Source organism: Zootoca vivipara, chromosome 9 (assembly GCF_963506605.1).
Source record: "Zootoca vivipara chromosome 9, rZooViv1.1, whole genome shotgun sequence".
NCBI lineage: Eukaryota > Metazoa > Chordata > Lepidosauria > Squamata > Lacertidae > Zootoca > Zootoca vivipara.
This window is the reverse complement of record NC_083284.1, coordinates 61711873-61734007: the sequence shown is the minus strand read 5'-3', so window position 1 is coordinate 61734007 and position 22135 is coordinate 61711873. Positions and strand designations below refer to the sequence as shown.

General features: G+C 45.7%; 2 protein-coding genes across 2 annotated transcripts in view; one reads left to right on the top strand and one right to left on the bottom strand.

The window, feature by feature from the left end:
- CWH43 (cell wall biogenesis 43 C-terminal homolog) overlaps positions 1 to 10318 on the bottom strand; it is a 34038-nt gene extending 23720 nt beyond the window's left edge. The window contains 2 exon segments of the mRNA XM_060278261.1: positions 5544 to 5735; positions 9979 to 10318. Coding sequence (XP_060134244.1) covers positions 5544 to 5735; positions 9979 to 10021 — 235 coding nt within the window. The 5' untranslated portion in view covers positions 10022 to 10318.
- A 7389-nt stretch (positions 10319 to 17707) lies between these two features.
- OCIAD2 (OCIA domain containing 2) overlaps positions 17708 to 22135 on the top strand; it is a 20353-nt gene continuing 15925 nt past the window's right edge. The window contains exon 1 of the mRNA XM_035112082.2: positions 17708 to 17716. Coding sequence (XP_034967973.1) covers positions 17708 to 17716 — 9 coding nt within the window. The remainder of the gene's footprint in view (positions 17717 to 22135) is intronic.

Here is a 22135-nt window from a genome sequence, read left to right as displayed (position 1 = left end):
GTTATGCTGGCGCAAGACGCGCCAAAAGCCACTTGGAGGTTCTGATTCAAGCTGAACAGATGTGTCTTTGTAAATAGCACTGCCATCAGCACTGTAAATACTCAGCACCAATAAAAGATAAAATGCAGAGCTGTGTAGAGTCGTTACTCTGAAGTAGCCTATTCCGGCCACCGTGACAGCAACCTCCAAGTCTTTCGGGCTACTTTGGAGCGGCCGCGATGAGCGCGCAAGACGCTGAGCAGTGGAGGCTGGAGGCCGAAGCCGCGGCACAGGAATTACAGAAATTACAGAACCTGACAGCGCAGGCACACCAGCAATTACTTGCCGCTCAGGAGGAAGCGCGAGGAACGCGGGAGGAGCTGAACAAGCTGGCAGAGCAGGTGAGAGCGAAAGATGAAACTGAGAAGCAACTAAGGGTGATGGTGGTGGAGTTACAGAAAAAGCTGGATGAGGAAAAAGCTGCGAGAGATGGGGGGGGTGCCCCAGCCCCAGCTAGTCCAAGTGAGGAGGGGACAGACCCTAGTCACCAAGTTTAGCGGCAACCCGAGAGAGTACCTAGGCTTTGAGACAGAAATAAATTATGCGCTGGAACTGCATGCAGCAGAATTCCCAGATGACGCGCACAGAGTCTCCTTTATCATAGAGCATTTGACGGGGGCCGCCAGAGAATGGGTCAGACCGCTCATCGCGCAAAAAAATGATTGCATGAAGAACGCAAAACTATTCTTAGAAGCTTTAAAAATAATGTATGCGAGTGACTCTGAAATGGAAGCCACAAAAGAAGAGCTTCATAACTTAACACAAGGAAAATCGACAGTTCGGGACTACTGGGCGAGATTCACCATGCTAGTGCACAAACTGGGGTGGGATCTGCACAGTGAGCCAGTGAAATCAGCCTTCTACCTCGGGTTGCACTCAGACGTTAAGGATGAGCTGGCGAGAGGTCCTAAACCGCGGACTATGGATGAGTTAAGCAAAGCGGCGCTAGCGGTGGGGGTGAGACAGGAATCCAGATGGAATGACAAACAAACGACGCGCGCAGCAAAACCTTGGTTCCCACGCTCCCAGGACAGACCACATCACCAAACCCCGCCCCAGGGCCCACCCCTAGTCCCGCCCAGACCAAGCTCAGAGCCGGAACCGATGGAGATCGGAGGAGCGCGCGCGCGGGCTTTTCAAACCCCGGCGGCGCCAAGACGCAAGGAGGGAAGAGGCGGGAATTGCTTTCTCTGCAACTCCCCCCAGCATCGCGTCAGGGACTGCCCACATCGCAGGGAGTGGCAAGGAAAGGCGGGAACGGTTGTGCCCTCCCCCACTGACGTAGCACCACAGCAGGGAAACGAGACAGCCTCGCTGCAGGAGACAAGGGGCAGCAGCCAGGCGCAGTCGGCACACAACAGCCCCAACCCACCCACCCGCACAGCGAGGAGCAGCGCCAGCCCACCCCCCCCAGAGCAGGGGTGGTTCTAGAAGTGACGCTAACGCTCCCAAATGGCTATCCCCTGACGGTCCTCGCGTTAATCGACAGTGGTGCATCAGCCAACTTCTTCTCGAGAAACTTTGCAGAAGAGCACCAGATCCAACTCCTGCAGCTGGATTTCCCCCTGCACGTCTCCACCATAGACGGCAGGGAGTTGCTGGGAGGGGCCATCACCCACCAGACCCCCCCCCCATGAGAATGACGGTGGGACGACACTCAGAGACACTGGCATTCAACGTCACCACCATCTCAGACCCCCCCATCATCTTGGGCATGAGCTGGCTGGCGCGCCATGACCCCTCCATCAGTTGGCACCAGAGATGCATCACGTTTGGCTCCGACTATTGTCTGGAACATTGCATGCAGCACCAACCAGGGGAGGGGCCTCCAATAGCCACGGTGGCCACCATGCACGTCAAGGGGGGTGAGGCGATACCCAAGCCGTACTGGGACCTGCAGGAGGTCTTCAGTGAAGCAGAATCCGACCACCTACCCCCGCACAGGTCGTTTGACTGCCAGATCAACCTGGTGCCGGGGGCCACGCTACCCCCAGCCAAGCTGTACTCCATGTCAGATCAGGAGCTGGAAGATCTGCGTGAGTTTATAGACAAGAACCTCAAGAGGGGGTTCATCAGAGAAAGCAAGGCAGCGGGGGGCAGCCCGGTATTCTGGGTGGACAAGAAAGACACGCCACAGCGCCGTCTGGTGGTGGATTTTAGACGGCTGAACAACATGACGGAACCGGTGGCTTTCCCAATGCCCAGAGTGGACGATCTACTGACAGCGGCACGCAGGGGCAAGATCTTCACCAAGCTCGACCTGAGGGGGGCGTACAACTTGATCAGGATCCGGGAAAGCGATGAGTGGAAGACCACAATGTTCACGCCACTGGGCTCTTTTGAATACTTGGTGATGCCCTTCGGTTTGCAAGGGGGCTCTGCATGCTTCCAGGCCTTCATGCACCACGTCCTGGGGTCCCTCCTCTTCAAGAACTGCTTGGTCTTCCTAGATGACATCCTTATATACTCCAAGGACCCAGTGCAGCATGTAAAGGATGTCAGGGAGGTGTTGCAGCGCCTGAAGGAGCACCACCTGTATGTGAAGCTGGAGAAGTGTAAGTTTCACACCAAAGAGGTGGACTTCCTGGGCTACAAACTGTCAGACAAGGGGCTAGCGATGGACAAGGACAAGGTGCAGGCCATCCTGGACTGGCACAGCCCCAGGACGCGCAAAGATGCCCAACGCCTACTAGGCTTCGCCAACTTCTACAGGAAGTTCATCAAGAACTTCTCGCGGGTTACGGCTCCCATCACTGACTGCCTGAGAGGCAAGCAGAAGTTCAGGTGGACACAGGAGGCGCAAGCAGCGTTCGAAAGCCTCAAGAGGGTGTTCGCTTCAGACCAGAACCTGTTCCACGTGGTGCAGGATGCGCCCCTACGCGTGGAGACAGATGCTTCAGACAAAGCTGTGGGCGCCATTTTGCTGCAACTGGATGCCAACAGAGAGTGGAGACCCTGTGCCTTTTTCTCCAGAAAGCTGACACAGCCAGAACGCAACTACACGGTGTTTGATAAGGAACTTCTCGCGATCCATGCTGCGTTTAAACACTGGAGACATTTCCTGGTGGGCGCCAAGCACCCCATTCAGGTGTGCACGGACCACAAGAACCTGGAGTTCTGGAGAACAGCCCGGGTGCTCAACCAGCGACAGATACGGTGGGCAGAGTTCTTCTCGCACTTCAACTTCTCCATCCACTACATACCGGGGGAGCAGAATGTCAGGGTGGATGCCCTCTCCCGCAAGCCAGAGTACATGGAGGAGGAGTTGCCACCAGCACCCCGACACATTTTCCCCCCATCAGCATGGTCCTGCGGAGCAGCAGTGGTGAGCGAGGCAGAACTCACAGCACTGACGGCAGCAGATGAGTTCGCCACCCGCATCTTCAGAGATCTGCGAGGGGGGAGGGAGCAGGCCAAAGACTTTGAGGAAAGGAGGGGGTTGCTTTTTTACAGGGGAGCCCTGTACCTGCCCACCAACCAGCTCAGAGGTAAGGTCCTTAAGCAGATGCACGACAACCCAACGGCGGGTCATTTTGGAAGGGACAAAACCACTCACTTAGTCATGAGACACTTCTGGTGGCCAGGGGTGCGGGAGGATGTTCGGGACTATGTTAGGGGCTGTGACACCTGCCAGCGAGCAAAGGTGGTCAGGGCACCACCAGCAGGGTTGCTGGAGCCATTAGCCACACCGCACAGGCCGTGGGAAGTAGTGTCCATGGACTTCATCACAGACCTGCCGTCGTCCAGGGGCAAGACAGCAGTGTTGGTGGTGGTGGACCTCATGTCCAAAATGTGCCACTTTATACCGTGCGCCAGGGCGGTCTCTGCAGAAGAGACAGCCAAACTGTTTGTTGACCACGTATTCAGACTGCATGGCCTACCTTTAAGAGTTATTTCGGATAGAGGCCGCCAATTTGTTTCCAGGTTCTGGCGGCGGCTCATGAACCTCCTGCAGCTGGAGGTCAGCTTGTCGACGGCTCGGCACCCGCAGACCAATGGACAGGCGGAGAGGGTCAACGCCATTCTGCAGCAGTACCTGAGATGCTACGTCAGCCAGAGGCAAACGGACTGGGTGGATCGCCTGCCACTGGCAGAATTTGCCTACAACAATGCGGTGCACGTCTCCACAGGGGTGTCGCCCTTTAAGGCCAACTACGGGCGCGACCTCAGATCCTTCCCGGAGAGGGAGGGGGAGGAGGAGGAGGAGGGCCCACAGGCAGAGGATTGGGCAGAGGAACTGGAGACGGTGCACCAGCAGCTCAGAGAACACTTGGAGAGGGCCAAGGAAGCGTACAAGAAGGGGGCAGATCGCCACAGGCGACCGGGGGAGGTCATCAGGGTGGGGGACAAGGTTTGGTTGTCCTCGGAGGGCCTTCCCACCAGAGGGAGGTGCAAGAAGCTGGCACCCAGAAGGTTGGGCCCCTTCACGGTCACGCAGCAGGTAAACCCGGTGGCATTCAGGCTGGCACTGCCAGAGGACATGAGGGTGCACCCAGTGTTTCATAGATCGCTGCTGTCTCCGTACAGGGAAAGTAGCAGGTTCCGAGGCAGCGCACAGCCCCCCGAGGGAAGGGGGGAGAGTGGAGGCAGGGAGCCACTCAATGAAGCAACGGCCATCCTTGATTCACGAAGGGGGGTGGGGGGCCTGGAGTACCTCATGGCATGGGAGGACGCCCCGCCATCCCACAATGAGTGGGTCCCAGCCACCCAGATACAGGAGGAATTCTTAGTGGAAGAATTCCACGCCCTCTTCCCACACAGGCCCAAGCCCTGGCACATGGAACGGGAGTGGGAGGAGGAGGAAGCACAGGAGGGGGAAAGCAGTTCACCATGGAGATGGGAAGCAGAGTTTGAGGACACGGAGGAGGAGATATGGGCATCTCCGAGGTCCATTCAGTCATGAGAAGAGGTGGACTGGCAGCAGATTTTCACCCCCACCAGCTCGGAGGCCACGGACTTTTTGGGCTTTCCCTCTTCCCAGGAGGAAGGAGGGGGCCAACGGGACTGGGGGGAGGTGTTTACACCAACCGGCTCGGACAGCACGGAGTTTTTAGGCTTTCAGTCACCACCGACACCCGTGCAGCCTCTCGGGAGGGGAGAAGGGGGGCCTGGGAGGGGGGTGGATGTGAGGGGCAAGGGATATCGCGAAGCCCCTCCCCTCCTGAGTTCCAGCCCAGCCCCGAGCGAGGCTGAAAAGAGGGAAAGCTCCAGCTCAAGTGGGGAAACAGGAAGTGGTGTCCAAGGCTCTGGCAGGGTAGAAGAGCCATCGTCCCAGGTGGGACAGGAAGGGGGAAGGAAGGGGGGCAGACCAGTCATTGATAGCTTTACTTCCAGTAATTCAGCTAATCCTCCTTGAAAGACATAAACTGTTAATTTTGGATGTCTATATGAAAGAATTTGCCATTTTGCCATTTAAATGCTGATATGGTTTGAAACGTTCGGCCTGACACCTTGTTGTTCCCAAGCTTTTCACAGACACTTTAGAATTATGAAAGTAGACTTACCAATCATGCTCAGCCTTAGCAAGACTAGAATGTGCTTCTTGTTGGCCAACCTCCAAAGTGGACCAATAATCAGAAACATCGGAGAGAGGAAAGCAAGAGCAAAACACTCTAAGCCAGTAAGTTCCAATGTTTGTAAAGGAAAAAAATAGATCATTGGTGGAAGGGCATGATAAAGAGACCAGGAAGCATAACCTGAAAGAAAGGAGAAAATTGCAGAGTTAAATTTATCTGATTTTCTAAATACTGTTATGAGTTTGTGGGGGGAGCCTTCTAACCCTGGATCCAGCAAATGTTAAAATATAAGCAAGGTTAGCTTCCTGTGTTGAGGTGATAGCCTGGGTGATGAGCCATTAAGGGAAACAAAGGGAAAGGGTTCTTTGCGAGACGGGAAATGGCTGAGCCCCCTCCACCAGCTCACAGTAAATTAGAAGGATGAAGCAGGGTTAAGATTAGAGTTTTGCAATGATGCAATTTAGAAAAAAGCAGAAAGCTGGAGAGAGTCGTGGCTGATTACTGCCTGAATCCAAGGTTGAGGCTAGAAACAAGACCCTTTTAGGATGATAATGCTGTGAACCCCTCCATCATAGGTTCGGGTTGTATATATGTGTAAATAAACCATATATCATACAGATACCACAGTCCCATTCCAAAAGGAAACACAAGCCCTGGGTAAGTGCCTGGAACCCCTGGAATTTTCTGTTAGTATTTTAGCTGTCCTTAGCTGCTTCAGCAAGGACTAGTGTGATTAGTATAAATCACATGAGTGTCATGAGTGTCCGAGAGAGTGTGGGAACGCAAGTCTTTCTTATCTGTTTCCTTCTGAGTGTTGTTTGTTGTATGTTACTTTCACTTCTGCCGTGTCGCAGTTCTGTACTGGTGTTCGGAGAACACAGACGTGGATTATGAAGTCTGTATATAGACTGTAAATACCAGTAAAGTAGTTTTAGAACTACAGATGAGTCTTTCTTCTTGCTACAAGATGCTGAAAGACCTGCATGCTCTTTTCATGAGTTAAGAGTCACGTATTGCTGGCGCTCTGGACTGAAGCGAAGATGCCAGCCAGAGAGAGCCACGGAAGGACGCTCTCGAGTATTGGGGAGTATGCTGTCGCCCCAAGAGTGTTTTTCCAACATCTTCCACCACTTGGATATTGGGGTGGCATGCAACAATACTATTTGGGTACCAAATCTGAAAGCTACATTAAATTACAAACCTATTATTTCTTTCTGGCCTTTTGTAGCAGTGGGAGAGTTTCTCCGGTCTCTATTCTACCTGAGTTAATCAGTGACAGAAATAAATAAATAACTTTTCTTTGTGTTAAAAGTTTATTCTGATACCGTTTGTTGAAATAAGGGTGGTGGGTGGGCACATGGATGACAGCAGCAGTCTGCTGCCGGACAACCCCTGACTATTTCAAAAGGACCATGGTAGACATTCATTGTGGGGGAAAGATCCACCATCATGATACCCCGCCCCTAAACTATGCTCTTCAGCTCATATCCACTACCTTCCCACTTGAAGCCTAGCAGCATTCCCTACATTAAATGCAGCCATGAGCTATTGTGTTTTGCTGATACCGAGTTGTGGAACCATTGCTCTAAAGTGGGTAGGTATTCATTTTTTAAACTGAAGCTCTGAACTTAAGAAGTAATTTAAAAATCTGTCCGGGTGTTTCTGAAATCTTACACACAATTGCAACTTTAGCAGCTGTCCCTCGAGGGTCCTTGAAGATTATCTTGACATGGTGCTAAAGCAGGCAGTCTCTGTTGGCTTCAGAAGCTGCATTGTCCTGGCACCTGACTCAGAAGAAGACACTAAGCCTGGCAGAAAGTTTTGGTAGACCAAGTGCTTAACTACTTCAGGGAAGAGAGGGAATGAAAGACTTATTCGACTCCCCGTCTTCTGCTGGACATGCAAGGAGCTGACATTCATTGTCATTCAAGGATCATGGCATCCATTGACAGACATTTTAAACCATGCCCGCCCAAGACTGAGGAAAAACGAGCGTTCACTCAATAGATAATGTCCCTTTATTGGAATCCAAAACCATTAGAACACATTCTCCATAAGAAATGTGACTATATGTCATAAAATCCTGGAATTGTAGAGTTGGAAAGGGACCCCAAGGTTCATCTATTCTAACCCCCTGTAATGCAGGAGTTGAACCAGCCACCTTGGCATTATATCAGCACCATGCTCTAACCAACTGAGCTATCCAAAACCTGTGTTTGAAACTTTAGGCTAAAATCCTAATTCCATTTACCTGAATTCAATAGGATTTACTCCTCAGAGCATCTAAGGCAACAAGCGTCCAACACAAATGCACTGTATCAGGGGGAAATTCTTTGCAAAAATGTCTGTACAGTGGTACCTTGGTTCTCAAACTTAATCCATTCTGGGAGTCCATTTGACTCCCAAAACCATTTGAAAACCAAGGCGCGGCTTCCGATTGGCTGCAGGAGCTTCCTGCAGTCAAGCGGAAGCAGCGTCGGACCTTCTGCTTCCAAAAAACGTTTGCACGGATTACGTTCACAACCCGAGTGTCCACTGTATTTGAAGAAATTTGCACAAGGATGCAGATGAATTTTCGTTAGGACTAAAAAAAATCTCAAACAGACGTGGAGAGCTGCAATTAATATTGGGAAAATAAGACACTGTGAAAAACTGAAATTAACAGATACACCTATTCCAATTCCATTGAGTTCACTGGGACCTACATAGCTGCCAAGTTTTCGCTTTTCTCCCGAGGAAGCCTATTCAGCATAAGGGGAAATCCCTGTAAAAAAGGGATAACTTGGCAGCTATGGGGACCTACTCCCAGGTAATTGTGTATAGGATTGCAGTATAATTCACCATTACAGTTCACAACACTCAACATGAAAAAAAATCTTCAGTTGTGCCTTGGCAAACAAAGCCGCTCCATACTGATAGGAAGACAATCTAATTCTAACCTTGATCATTCTCAAGAACAGATCATGCTATGAACTGAGAAATATATGTATCCCTGGGAGTTACATGATAGGAACAGAAAAAAATATAGTGCTAGATATTTAAGTGCTACCACATTTCCTGAGAACATTATAGGTTTTGCTTTATTTTATATGATGAGCACTGGAGATATATGTTGGATGTATGTGTGTGCTTTGTAATAGCTATTTCATTTGTAAGTATTCAGGCAGACCATACTGGAAGCTAGCAGACCCTGAAAGCAGGTAGCACAATCATAAATCCTGCATTCGATCCCAAAGAACAATTGTGGCTCATGGATGCTTCCTGTTTAGTTAACTCAGCTGAAAACTCTCAGCTGTTTGTCAGAGGCTTAGAGGGTGGTGGTACACTCATTTTTTTAAACCTAGGTGTTCCCAGGTAATATAGAAAATTAGGGCCCTTGCAGACATTATTTCTGTAGGTGTATGCTGCAACATGTTTCCAAGGCAATAAAAGAGCATTCAGGTGGTGGATTTCAAATGGAATATCCTCATATGGTCTCCAATAATATCATGTGAGCCTAGTGGAGGGAGAGTTATCCAGGAATATAAGCCACAAAGTCAATTTATCCCTCACCCACATACACGTTTTGCTTTTAAAATTGTGCTCACTTATTTTGTGATTGGGACAGATCTGGGTTTAAACAGCTGAGTCTAAGGGCTCATCACGCTTACCCTTTGCCCTGTTTTTTCCAGGCAGAGGTCTGTATTTGAATGCTCCTTTTCTGAGTGGGTTTTGTCTTTTGGGTTTCTTTGCCTGCCCTGAGCTTTCTCCATGAATAACTGCTCTTTAAAGCTGAATCTGAGCAGATGTCAAATCAACGTTTTCCGCATTTGCTCCGATTCAGCTTTAAAGAGTGGGATTTCATGGGGCAAGTTCTGGAGCAAAAAAAAGGGGTTACTCTCAAACACAGAGCTTTAAATCACATACAATGTTTAGAAAGAGCAAAGGCAAAGTAAGTGTGAATAAGCCCTGAGCCATTATGTGTAGTTGTGAGCCTGACCTTGTCTCCAAATTTACACTGCTATTTTTTTCTAACCTTCACCGCCTGCAACACACACACACTAGTTAGAGGTTCCAGTCTTACAGGTAAATTTTCAATTACACAAAACAATAAATCTTTCATCCAGCAGCACTTTCCTGGAGAGCCAATTATCAAATTCTTATTCATTAGCAATTTAGAGTGAAAATATAAATCAAAGCAGATGTATTTTTCCCCTAACCTGGAACTTAGGATATTTTCTTGAGAAATATTCCCTTTTCTAAACAAAAAACAAAAAAACACAGAGCAATTTGTCAACATAGCAACACTTTTAAACTCTGAAATCAACCAGGAGGGGTGTCAAAACTAAGAGATGCTTTTAAAACAACAGTGAATTAAAAAAACACTTACAATTATTATCTCGGAGCTTTTAAGTATTCAACATAGGCTGGAAATGTTACATACCCAGGAATGTTTCCATCAAGATTTCTTTCCAAAGAAAAGCCATTCCTTCACCATATATTTCTCTTCCTTTGTTGTCCACAACTTATTATACTAATCCCGGACAACTGAGAAAAGCCTTCTTCCTTCAAGATGGATTTAAGTTGGGGGGGGGGGCTAATGTCAGAGCTAGAGAGTTAGACCTGCCCTAGCCAATCTACACCTGTTGTAAAACTGCTTCTTGTGGGACGGACCCAGAAGCTCTTGAGCCCAACAGCAACATCTAGTGTAAAAGAAAGGAGATGCTACTGACTATTCCCTGTGAATGCCAAGCAGCTGCCACATTTGGCACACTTTAGAACTCTGAACATAAATGGAGCTACAGTATACACCTTCTCCGTTTTTTACTGCCAATTCCTTTGAGACAAACTGCAAATTTACTTTATTCTCATGAAGGCCGCACCCATGTATAACCTCATTCATATTATTTTATTACATTGCAGGGGTGAGAGTTTGGTGGGTTTTTTTTGTTTCTCAGCTTGTTTGTCGGGCAATGGAATCTTCCCTCTCTCTTTTCCTACAACAAGCCGACTTGGCATTGTTTCTATGAGAAACGAAAAGCTCAGCCCCTCCAAGTGTCCCTATTTTCCATGGACAGTCCCATAATTACAGAAGCCGTCCCAATTTCTGATTTGATCCTGGAATGTCCTGCTTTTCCTTAAAGGTAAAGGTAATGATACCCCTGACCATTACATCCAGTCACAGACGACTCTGGGGTTGCGGCGCTCATCTTGCGTTATTGGGCAAGGAAGCCAGTGTACAGCTTTCAGGTCATGTGGCCAGCACGACTAAGCCACTTCTGGTAAACCAGAGCAGTGCACAGAAACGCCGTTTACCTTCCCACCAGAGCGGTACCTATTTATCTACTTGCACTTTGACGTGCTTTCAAACTGCTAGGTTGGCAGGAGCAGGGACTGAGCAACGGGAGCTCACCCCGTCGCAGGGATTCAAACCGCCAACCTTCTGATCGGCAAGCCCTAGGCTCAGTGGTTTAACCCACAGTGCCACCCACGTCCCTTTTCCTTAGGACGACCCTATTTTTTCATTGGAGAAATATTGGGGGTAGGTGGGTGGGTATGGAGTTATGTGGCTCCCAAGCAAAGGAGATAAGTAACTGTACAACCTTTAGAAGGCATCTGAAGGAGTTTCATTGGGCTTTTGGCCCTTTACTTGTGATCCTGGTTTGAGTGTCTATTACTCATTTGGGGGAGGGGGCACAAAGCGGCACAAAAACTAGCACAAAACTTTGGTACCAGTTTGAAGTCAATTGGACAAGGTTGGATTTTTTTGCATTAACTTGTGACCCTGATTTGTCAATTACCTGGTTTGGGGGGTGACACAAAACGCAGCGTTCACATTACAAAATGGCACAAAACTAGCACAAAACTTTGGCATCAGTTGGGAGGGGATCCCGAATTTCAGGGTCACAGATTACTGAAGCAACCCTGTAAAGGGAAGTTTTTTTTGTTTAATGTTTTATTGTGTTTTTATATATGTTGGAAGCTACCCAGAGTAGCTGGGGCAACCCAGTCAGATGGGTGTGGTATAAATTATTATTATTATTATTATTATTATTATTATTATTATTATTATTAGACACCTCTATTTTCATCAGAGAAATGTTGAAGCTTGCCTCTCGTAATTGTCCATCCATCTTCATATAGTGAGAAATCAAGTTAGAGGCAATAAAATTCCTCAGGTGCATTCTAAACAAGGTTTGCCACTCATATGGGTTAGCCTAGCACACAGTGCTGAGGATGATTTCATTGTTTAAAAGGTGGAAACACATACAAGCAGCTTTCCTTTCAGACCCTCCAACACATATGGGTATTGTGGATAGGATTGCCAAGTCAGGATTTCAGGGCCCAAACCTGAAACTGGGGTGGGGGGAGGCAATGATGTCGCAGCGGGAAGGCTGCTTTCCTCTCAACCATTCTGTCCTTTTGTGGCAGTCTGCAGCCAATGGCAACAACTGGAGAGGCATCCACACAACCTATCCAGGCCTGACAATTGTGGGTCACCTCAGCACTCATTTATTTGTCTATTACACCCTGATCTGGGGTGGGGGCACACAACATAAAGCTCAGGTATTTGTTCTTCCATTATCTGTCTCTGGAACCAAAAGAATGAAAGAAAGGGCAGTAGATGTATTTAGAAAGCCATTTATTCAGAAATATAAGCTGGTTTGCTTAAGCACAGCAGTTCATCGCTTTCTTGGGTGGCCTCAAGAAAACCTCACAGACTGCAGACGTCCTAGAGGGTGGGGACAGAGCAGAGGCAATGAGGACATACTCTCCAACATTTCTCCAATGAAAATAGGGATATCCCAAGGAAAAGCGGGATATTCTGGGATCAAATCAGAAACCAGGACAGCTTTTCTAAATTAGAAACATCCCTGGAAAATAGGGACACTTGGAGGGTCTGTGAAGAGGATAGTTACCATCTAACAGTATCACCCAGGCACCTCCACTGGCTTCAGCATAAAACATCTGGAGGGCACCAGGTTGGAAAAGGCTGCCCTGTCCAGGATGAAATATAACATGTCTTGCTCCCAGAAAAATGTACCTAGGATTGCTAACTACAAGTTCAGTTAATTACCTTGTTTGCTTACTACAGTATTGTCATAAGTTTTAGGGGCCAGAGACTCTGGGTACAAATCACCGATCAATCCTGGATTTAGTAAAAGTTTGATTAAACTGTACCAAACATGGAAATCCATGGCTCAGCTTAGGCTAACAAGCCAGGCCAGCCGGGCAGATTGTGGGCTGTGTGCAAAAGACCACTTTAAAACATTGCAAGGTCACTTTTCCTTGTTGTGTTTCAAAACAGATTTGCAGTCCACTGTACACATCCACAAAGTTTGCTGTGTACTGAAGCTGTCCAGCCTGTCTCTGCCCCTGGAAATAAACTTCACATCCTTTGTATATGCACACAGGTGTTTCGACTGTACACACTTTGGTTTTACTGCACGTAGAGTAAACTCATGAAGTTATGAAGTCTGTTTGAAGCTGGCCTGGGGGAAAGCACATTAAAACGCAGTATTTCAGGGGAAATTGCAAGATGCCTGTGCACCGAGGGCAATGCTGCAAGTACATGGATTTAAAATACAGGGGTGGGAGCACACTGGAGGCAGAGTAAAGGGTAATGTGCACACAGACTCAGTGTCAATGTGAATGCATGCTAGCACTATCCTATAACTCATCATTATTTTGGCAGATACCTATCTGAGCAAGGGGAAAATGCTTGTAGCATGTTTGAGTAAAGCTGGCAATACATGCTACGTCCCCTCAGGATCAGATTTTATTAGTTGATTTATAATTAGATTAAGTCACGTGGCAGTCACAAATGAGAAAAATACAGTGGCAAGCTTTGAGGTGCACCCTGTATTTATCTAGCTGTACAGGCTGTTATAACAGGCACATTCAGAGCTGATCGCAGTGTTGGACATAGTCTGCTTCTAGTAGCCTTCTAGTACTTATAGCTTGTAAATGTAGCTAAAACAGAAATTATAGCTTTTGTATTTCTAAGATAAAGGAAGTCAAAGTCCACTCTCAATGTCAATAGGTTTGCATTACTTCCTCATTTCTGACCCATCACTTATTGCCAGAAGAATTAAGTAGTTCGTAAAATGTAATGTAGGGGACGTGGGTGGCGCTGTGAGTTAAACCACAGAGCCTAGGGTTTGCCGATCAGAAGGTTGGCGGTTCGAATCCCCACGAAGGGGTGAGCTCCCGTTGCTCGGTTCCAGCTCCTGCCAACCTAGCAGTTTGAAAGCATGTCAAAGTGCAAGTAAATAAATAGGTACCGCTCCGGCAGGAAGGTAAACGGTGTTTCCGTGTGCTGCTCTGGTTCGCCAGAAGCAGCTTTGTCATGCTGGCCAGATGACCTGCAAGCTGTACGCTGGCTCCTTCGGCCAATAGAGCAAGATGAGTGCTGCAACCCCAGAGTCGGTCACGGACCTAATGATCAGGGGACCCTTTACCCTTACTAAAATGTAATGTGAGGACATTCTCCCCTGCCCCAGTCTGCAATCATTTTGCCCCAGAAGCCAGGAGGTTTTGCGTCTGTTTTTTTGCAGTTTTACCACTTGCCTGCTTGCTCCTTATTTTTCCCCCTTTTACCCTGTAGTGACATTTACACTTCACATAATAACCCCTTAAATATGCCACGTCATCACAGTCTGTCTTAACTACTGTTAATCTAAGGATTGGTTCGTGATTTTAAGAGCGTACAGCTCACTCAGCTACAAACCTATGTAAACACATTACTCTGATTCAGGAGACAAGGAATAAAAATGTGTTTTTGTTTTAACAAATGTACTGTCATGAAAATACATATTCTCTGCGCAGCTACAATGCATTTCTATATAGGACCTGCCTTCCCAAACTGTGTTCAGATTTCTTACCAAGTCATGAAAGACACCCAGTCCATCCAAGGGCCTGTGCAAACATTCCAGACCTTCCAAGAGTCCCTATTTTCGGGGGGACAGTCCCAAATTTACAGGTGCCATCCTAGTTTCTGATCTGATCCCAGAATGTCCCACTTTTCATCAGAGAAATGTTTGAGGGTATATGTGACCCCTGAACCAACGAGATACTGTAAGTAACGAAGCAACCTTTAGAAGACATCTGAAGGTAGCTCTGTATAGGGAAGTGTGGGTCATTAGGAGGAAAAATAAGATGGTGGCCAGTCATTAATCCTGTACCCCTAAACTGTCCTGGTAAAACCTGGACATGCTGTTTTTTCACACGAGAGCACAGTGCTCATTTTGGGAGCTGAGAACTCGCCCTGAAAAAAAAGCACTCTTTCGGGGTTCCGATCTCAGGATGCACCCTCAACACAGGAAGTTAGCCTGGCCTATATTTTAACACTTGCTGGATCCAGGGGTTAGGATGATCTTGCATACAGACTACTCCCCCCCCTTAAAAAAACACACACCTCATAACACTACTCTAGTTGCGAAATGTCACTTGAAAATATGCAATTTACACACTGTTTCAGCAGGGCAAAATGTGAACTGAGCCACAACCTTTTACTCCAGTCTTTTCATGTTGGTAACTCTGACGTATTTTTATCTATTTAAAAAAATCTGGTATCTCGGTTTTATTTTGTTGTTGCTGTTGCTATGTGCTGTTTTTGCTGCTGTTCCATTGAGAGGACTACTTGTCATTTTCCTGTATGCTTTTAAATTACAGTAAGCTGCCTTGAGGTTTTTTTTCATTCTAAGGTGTGATAAAAATGGGGTGATAAATATACATATGTATTGCATTACTGTATATGCATTGGCAGCCAGGAGGTGGCAGTAAAGCATAATAGGTAAAGGTAAAGGGACCCCTGACCATTAGGTCCAGTCGTGACCGACTCTGGGGTTGCGGCGCTCATCTCGCTTTATTGGCCGAGGGAGCCGGCGTATAGCTTCCAGGTCATGTGGCCAGCATGACAAAGCCACTTCTGGCAAACCAGAGCATCACATGGAAACGCCGTTTACCTTCCCGCTGTAGCGGTTCCTATTTATCTACTTGCATTTTTGACGTGCTTTCGAACTGCTAGGTTGGCAGGAGCTGGGACCAAGCAACGGGAGCTCACCCCGTCACAGGGATTCGAACCGCCGACCTTCTGATCAGCAAGCCCTAGGCTCAGTGGTTTAACCACAGCGCCACCTGGGTCCCTATAAAGCATAATAGGAATTGCCTTTTCTGAACTGAAAACCAGTGGACCTCCATCGGTGCTAGTGATAAATCAGGTATGAGGAGTGGCATATGGTGAAGAAAAGAGCTCTGCCTGTTATTCCCAGCATCACAATGCTATTGTTAAGAATTAGGCTTACTTATTATAATTTCCTATAGAGGTATCTATGCTTGGTGTGCACGTCATGAGAAGAAAAATGTTGCAGAGGGAGAGAAGAAGAAAAGTGACGGGGGAAACAATTGCAGGCCAAAAATATAGGACTTTGTAATTCAAGGATGGCAAACTTGTGGTGCTCCAGACTTTGTTTGACTCCAAGCCCCATCAGCCCCAGCTAGCATAGACAATGGATGTAGTTCAGCAATGTCCAGAGCCTACAGATTCCCCATTCCTGATGTGTTTTGTTGAAACCAAACCAAGCCTAATGAGGAACGGTTGAGGGAGTTGGGTTTGTTTTTAGACTGTAAAAGAGTAGGCCAAGAGGAGATATGATAGGCATTGTCAAATACCTCAAGGGCTGTCACATGTGCAAGAAGGAGCAAGCTTGTTTTTTCCTGCTCCGGAGGGTAGGACCCGTACCAATGGATTCAAGTTACAAGAAAGGAGATTCCAACTAAACACCAGGAAGAAGTTTCCGACAGTAGGAGCTGTTAAGAAATGGACTCCCTTGGAAGGTGGTGGACTCTCCTTCCTTGGAGGTTTTCAAGCAGAGACTAGATGGCCATCCGTCATGGATGCTTTCGTTGAGATTCCTGCATTGCAGAGGGTTGGACCAGATGACCCTCAAAATTCCCCAACTCTACAATTCTATGCTTCTACAAAATCAGCATTTAATAAGTTTGTGTCTGTGCTAGCTAAATGCACCTGAGTACTTACTTATCTGCAATAGTATACTTTTTTTGGCAGTGCTCCAGCAGCTATAAAGCTCTTTCCCAAACAAGAGCTATTCAGGGCACAGGGCACTAGAAAACACCTTTCACACCCTTTCGGACTGCACTGGTAACACCAGAGTTTCTTTCTGAGTAAATATGCATAGGATATCTATTAACGGAAAGACAGTACTATACCTTTGCAAGATTTGCTTCAGGGAGTGGAGCACAAGGCCAGCAGCTGTGCCAGTATTTGCTCTCTTGGATTATTAGCACTCCAGATTTGCCTGTAACTAAGGGAGAAACCACGCTAAAGGCAAAACCAAACAAGTCAGGCGGACTAAGGTGTGTTTTTGTTTCCGAAAGGTTTGCACGCACTTAAGGTTGGAAGCCTTTCTCCGTTCGTTTGCATAACTCCCCACCCCACATCAAATTTCCTTTCAGCTGCCTACGAATTTACCCTTCTGGAATAAGATTACCTCCCCTATTTATCATCAAAAAATTGAGTTTAAATATTTAAAATGCAAAATGATCAATGCAATCATCAGGACAGCTACGCAGCCTCAGAAATTTCTCCCAACTAGACAACATCAGGAAGAACTTTCTGTCAGTAAGAGCTGTTGGACACCTCGTGGGAGTCTGTTCCAGACTCTCCTTTCTTGGAAGTTTTCAAGCAGATATTGGATGGCCATCTGTCATGGATGCTTTAGCTGAGATTCCTGCATTGCAGGGGGTCGAACAAGATGACCCTCACCATCCCTTCCAACTCTACAATTCTATTACAGTATTCCATTAAATCAGCATCCAATAAGTTTGTGTCTGTGGTAGCTACATGCATCCGAGCACTTTCTTATTTGAAATAGTATACTTTTTTTTTGGCAGTGCTCCAGCAGCTAAAAAGCTATTTCTTGGAGTGGAGCTATTCAGGGCACAGGGCACCAGAACCCACCCTCAGGGTCCCTTCCAACTAGGGAGGGAGGAGGGAGAGAGAGAGAGAAAGAGAGAGAGAGGAGGAAGGAAGGAAGGAAGGAAGGAAGGAAGGAAGGAAGGAAGGAAGGAAGACTGACTCAGCTATACAGCTGCAAATACTGTAAAATGTTTTAAGTGTGTTTCAAGTGCAATATACAATGTGACATTAGATGGCGATGGTAAGCCTTATGCAAAATTCAATGTATCTTTAAAAACTTTTTAAAGCATTTTCAGAACAGTTTTTATATGTGTGCAGATTCCACCCTGAAATACAAAACAAAACTCTAACATTTTACATTGAAAGCTGGGTTGCCCTTTTTCTTTTCTTTTTTGAAAACCCCTGAACCATAGCTGTCAAGTTTTCCCTTTTCTCGCAAGGAAGCCTATTCAGCATAAGGGAATTTCCCTTTAAAAAGGGGAGAACTTGACAGCTATGCCCCGAACTGTTGAGCTTCGTTTAGGAAAACCCCAAAATCACTGAGATTTAAAAAACAAATTACTACTGATGCTTGCCGAAGATCCAAGACAAAGTACTGCCTTTAGGAAATTGCCCCAGACATCAATTCTGCCTTTGAAATCCCATTTAATGGCAGCTCTTGTCCTGAATGTGACAATTCCATGATTCTAAAGCAAAACTTGCTATAGAGTATGTCCCAATGAATCTAACAGGGCATACGTCAGGAAAATAATTCTAAAAACAGCCTGAGCTTTTGGTGGTTTCCTTAAAAAAAAAAAAGCTCAACAATTGTGGTGGTTTCTTTATATTTTTTGAGCAAAGAAAGATTCTTCAGATTCTTAATTTTGGGTTCTTCTTAAAAAGAAGCTTGACAGCTTTGTGATGTTTTGAAACGTGGCAACCCTTGGCCAATTTTGGTTGGGTGGGGTACTAGAAAGCACCCAAAAGTTGTGGTGGTTTCCTTTAAAAAAAAAGCCCAATAATTGTGGCGGTTTCCTTTAAAACAAAACAAAACCAAAACCCCCGACAACTTTACTTTTTGGAATATGAACAACCTATTCCGAGGAGGCCCTGAGAGAAGCGTTGTGCGTGGCCATTTGAGGGGAGCCTCTCGCCGGAGCCGGGCGAAGTGTCGTGAGAGGAACGAGGCGCGGAGAGAAGAAGCCCCACGGAGTTCTTCGCCGAGGAGGCACCGGCTTCCTCACCGCCTTTCCCTCGGTCTGCTCCGCTTTCCTCCTCCGGACGCGGAGAGGGGAAAGGCTCCGCCTTCAGTCAACATGGTTACCTAACAGGCGGGGGCGCCTCGCTTCGCAAAAGAGCGCGCGCGGGGGCCGGACGAGGGAGGCGCCTGGGCCGAGAAGGGCGGAGCAGGCCCGGGGCAGAGGCGCGACCAGGAAGCGGGCGAAGGGCACGAGCGAAGGTTGGTAAGGCTGCTGGGGGCGCCAGCGGGGTGGGCGCGAGAGAGAAGGGGCTGGGCGGTGGGCAGCTTCCGACCGAGGCCTTCCCGGCCAGGCTCTTTTTGATAATCATTTTTTAAAATTCGTTTTCAATTGCAATCCAATCATAGCCCCTCATTAGAACAACACCAGTTTTTTTATAACACAATTATTCACACCAATCGTTCAAATGCCGAGTTCTAGAATTTAGATAAGGTGCCCCCCCACCATCTAGAATTTTTTTAAAAAAATCTTTATTGAAAGTTCAAAAAGTACACAATTACATGTGCGCTAAACATGGCGAGACGTAAATAAAAGAGAAAGAGAACCCGTGCAGAAGGGAAATTAAAGGGTAGGTAGCCGTGTTGGTCTGACATAGTCAAAAAAAAAAATCCTTCCAGTAGCACCTTAGAGACCAAGTTTGTCATAGGTACCGTATGAGCTGAAGAAGTGTGCATGCACACAAAAGCTCATACCTATGGCAAACTTAGTTGGTCTCTAAGGTGCTACTGGAATGATTTTTTTGTTTGTTTGGTTGGTTTTATAAGGTGGTTATTGTACTTCACCAGATCTTAAGCTATTACAGTATTTGTAAAAACAGATTCCAAATATCGTTGAATTTGCCCATGGCAAGTCTGCGTTTATATGCAAGTTGTTCGTTCATATGTTGCGAGTTTGTATAAGTCTTCTATCCAATCGTAGAAGGGAGCTGTGATTTTATTTTTCCAATTCATCAGTGTCAGTCTTTTGGCTGTGGTAAGGGCACGGAGAGTCCCATGCTAGAATTGATGACTTGATTATTTTGCTTTATTTCTGCGATCTAAAATCTTATTGATTTCCATTACATACCGGTCACCATAACCCCTTATGCAACAACAGCGATATTAATAATTTCTATTCCTGTTGACACATTCCGTGATCTATAAAACTACAAGCGAGGCACTCAAACTTTATCGTTCTTCCTGTGTGTGGCAGTTTTTCTGTCGGTGGTGTTTCTTCCTGTCCTTGTAAGATATTATGTCTTTCTTTCCCCCGTTTCTTGCTGTTCTCCATCATGCCTTGGGCTTGGGCTGGGTTGGAATGCACACCCTGGGACCCTGTCAGTAAAAATAATAATGATATACTTCTCTTAAGTGTCTTCTTGCAGACCCTCCAGGGGTGTCACTGATTTGCTAGGGTTGCCATATTTCAAAAAGTAGACAAAGTAATAATCATGAATAAATAAGAATAAAAATGTGCACCCCACCACAGAGACCATTCCATTGTAACTATCTAACTTCCCAAAATTTCGACACCTCTTGCAATGGTTTGACCCCTTTCCGTTTTAACAGTACAAATTCTACAAACACCCTCCATATCTCCTCAAAATAATTTATCCTGCTTATTCCCCATCTTACCTTAACGGCACGTGTTAATTTAGCGTTAATAGCTATATCCCAACACCTCACACCTCTTTAGGCCTTTTTTTAAAAAAAATTAGCTATATCCCTTTTAATAGCCATTAAGGAAACCACCGAGATCAAACCACTGAAATCATGGTGCTTATTTAAGGAAAGTTGTTTAGGAAAAGCTGCAACAGTTTTTTGGAGATTTTTAAAGGCATTTTTGGCACCATTTAAGCCCCTTGCCGGTTTCCCAGGACATTTGCCCCATTTCCGAAAAATAATCCAGGACGCCATTTTCAGAGGCAAATTCCAGGACATGTCCTGGGAAATCAGGACGGATAGCAGCCCTGGATTTGGAGAAGCCATCCCGGTTTCTGATTTGATTCCTGAATGTCCCGCTTTTCCTTAGGATGTCCCTATTTTTACCAGAGAAGTGTTGGAGGCTATGGAGTTATCCGGACCCCCCCCCCCCAGCTGTCTGAAGGCAATCCTGTATAGGGAAGTTTTTTTTAATTTATAATTAAATTTAAAATAAAAAAAGTTTTTTGTTTTTTTTAAAACTTTATTTGATTTATTCAAGCTGTACTACAATTTAACAGCTTCAACAAAAGGTCAATAAAATAAAATACATCTATAACTTTGTGTTACAAATGTCTTATTTATATATTCAACCCTGGCCTCCCTCCTCCCCCTCCCCACCATAAACCCTCCCACCCTTCCCCAACGACTTCACAGCCGTAATTGAGTTTTTTCCCTTATTGTTCCCTGCATAATCTCTACATACTGTTTTTCTAAATTACCAACATTTATAATTATATATACCATAACTTTCTATTATTTTACATTCGTTACATATAATAAAACTATAGTTTATCAAAATCTTTAATTAATTGTAGAGCTTTTAAATATCTGAAATGAGAATTGGTTTTTCAATTTTGTCTTTTATATAATTTAAAAAGAGTTTCCAATTGTTATTTGAATCTTCTGATTTAATCCCTTTAATTTGTTCGTACTTTAATGCCATCTTATAGTAATTATATAATTTTTGTTGCCATTCTTCTATTTCTGGGACATTTGCTGACTTCCAATTTTTCGCGATTAGTATTCTTGCAGCTGCTGTGGCATAACTTATACAACATCTGTCTTGTACCCTGATGTCATCTGGTATCATTCCCAACAAAAACAGTTCCGGCAATTTCTTAAATGAATATTTCAAGACTTTCTTTAGTTCTCTATAAATCATTTCCCAGAACACCTTGATTTTGCTACAAGTCCACCACATATGTATGTGGGTACCAATTTCTATATTACATTTCCAACATATGTTACTTGTACCCGGATATATTTTAGCCAATCTGGCAGGTGTTAAATGCCATCTATTTTGCATTTTTAATAAATTTTCTTTTAAATCATAATTTGGTGTATAATTTGCATCAGTCTTCCATAATTTTTCCCATTTTTGCATTGTAATTGGTTTTCCTAGATCTTGGCTCCATCTAATCATGGAGTCTTTGGTTAATTCTTCCTCTGTATTCCATTTTAATATTATTTGATAAAGATTTTTCATATAATTATCCTTTCTTACCAGTAATATTTCCTCCAATTTAGATGCTTCTTTTTCAAAGCCAATTTTCTTATCTATTTGCAACCTTTGGTTAATTTGGAAATGTTGTAACCAGGTATTTAAATGGGGTTTTATTTCATTATATTCTTTTAATTTTAAATTTCCCTCTTTTTCTTCTAATAATAATTTATATGTCGGCCAATTATTTCCCATATTCGTCCTACGTACCACTACAATTTCAAGAGGTGAAATCCACC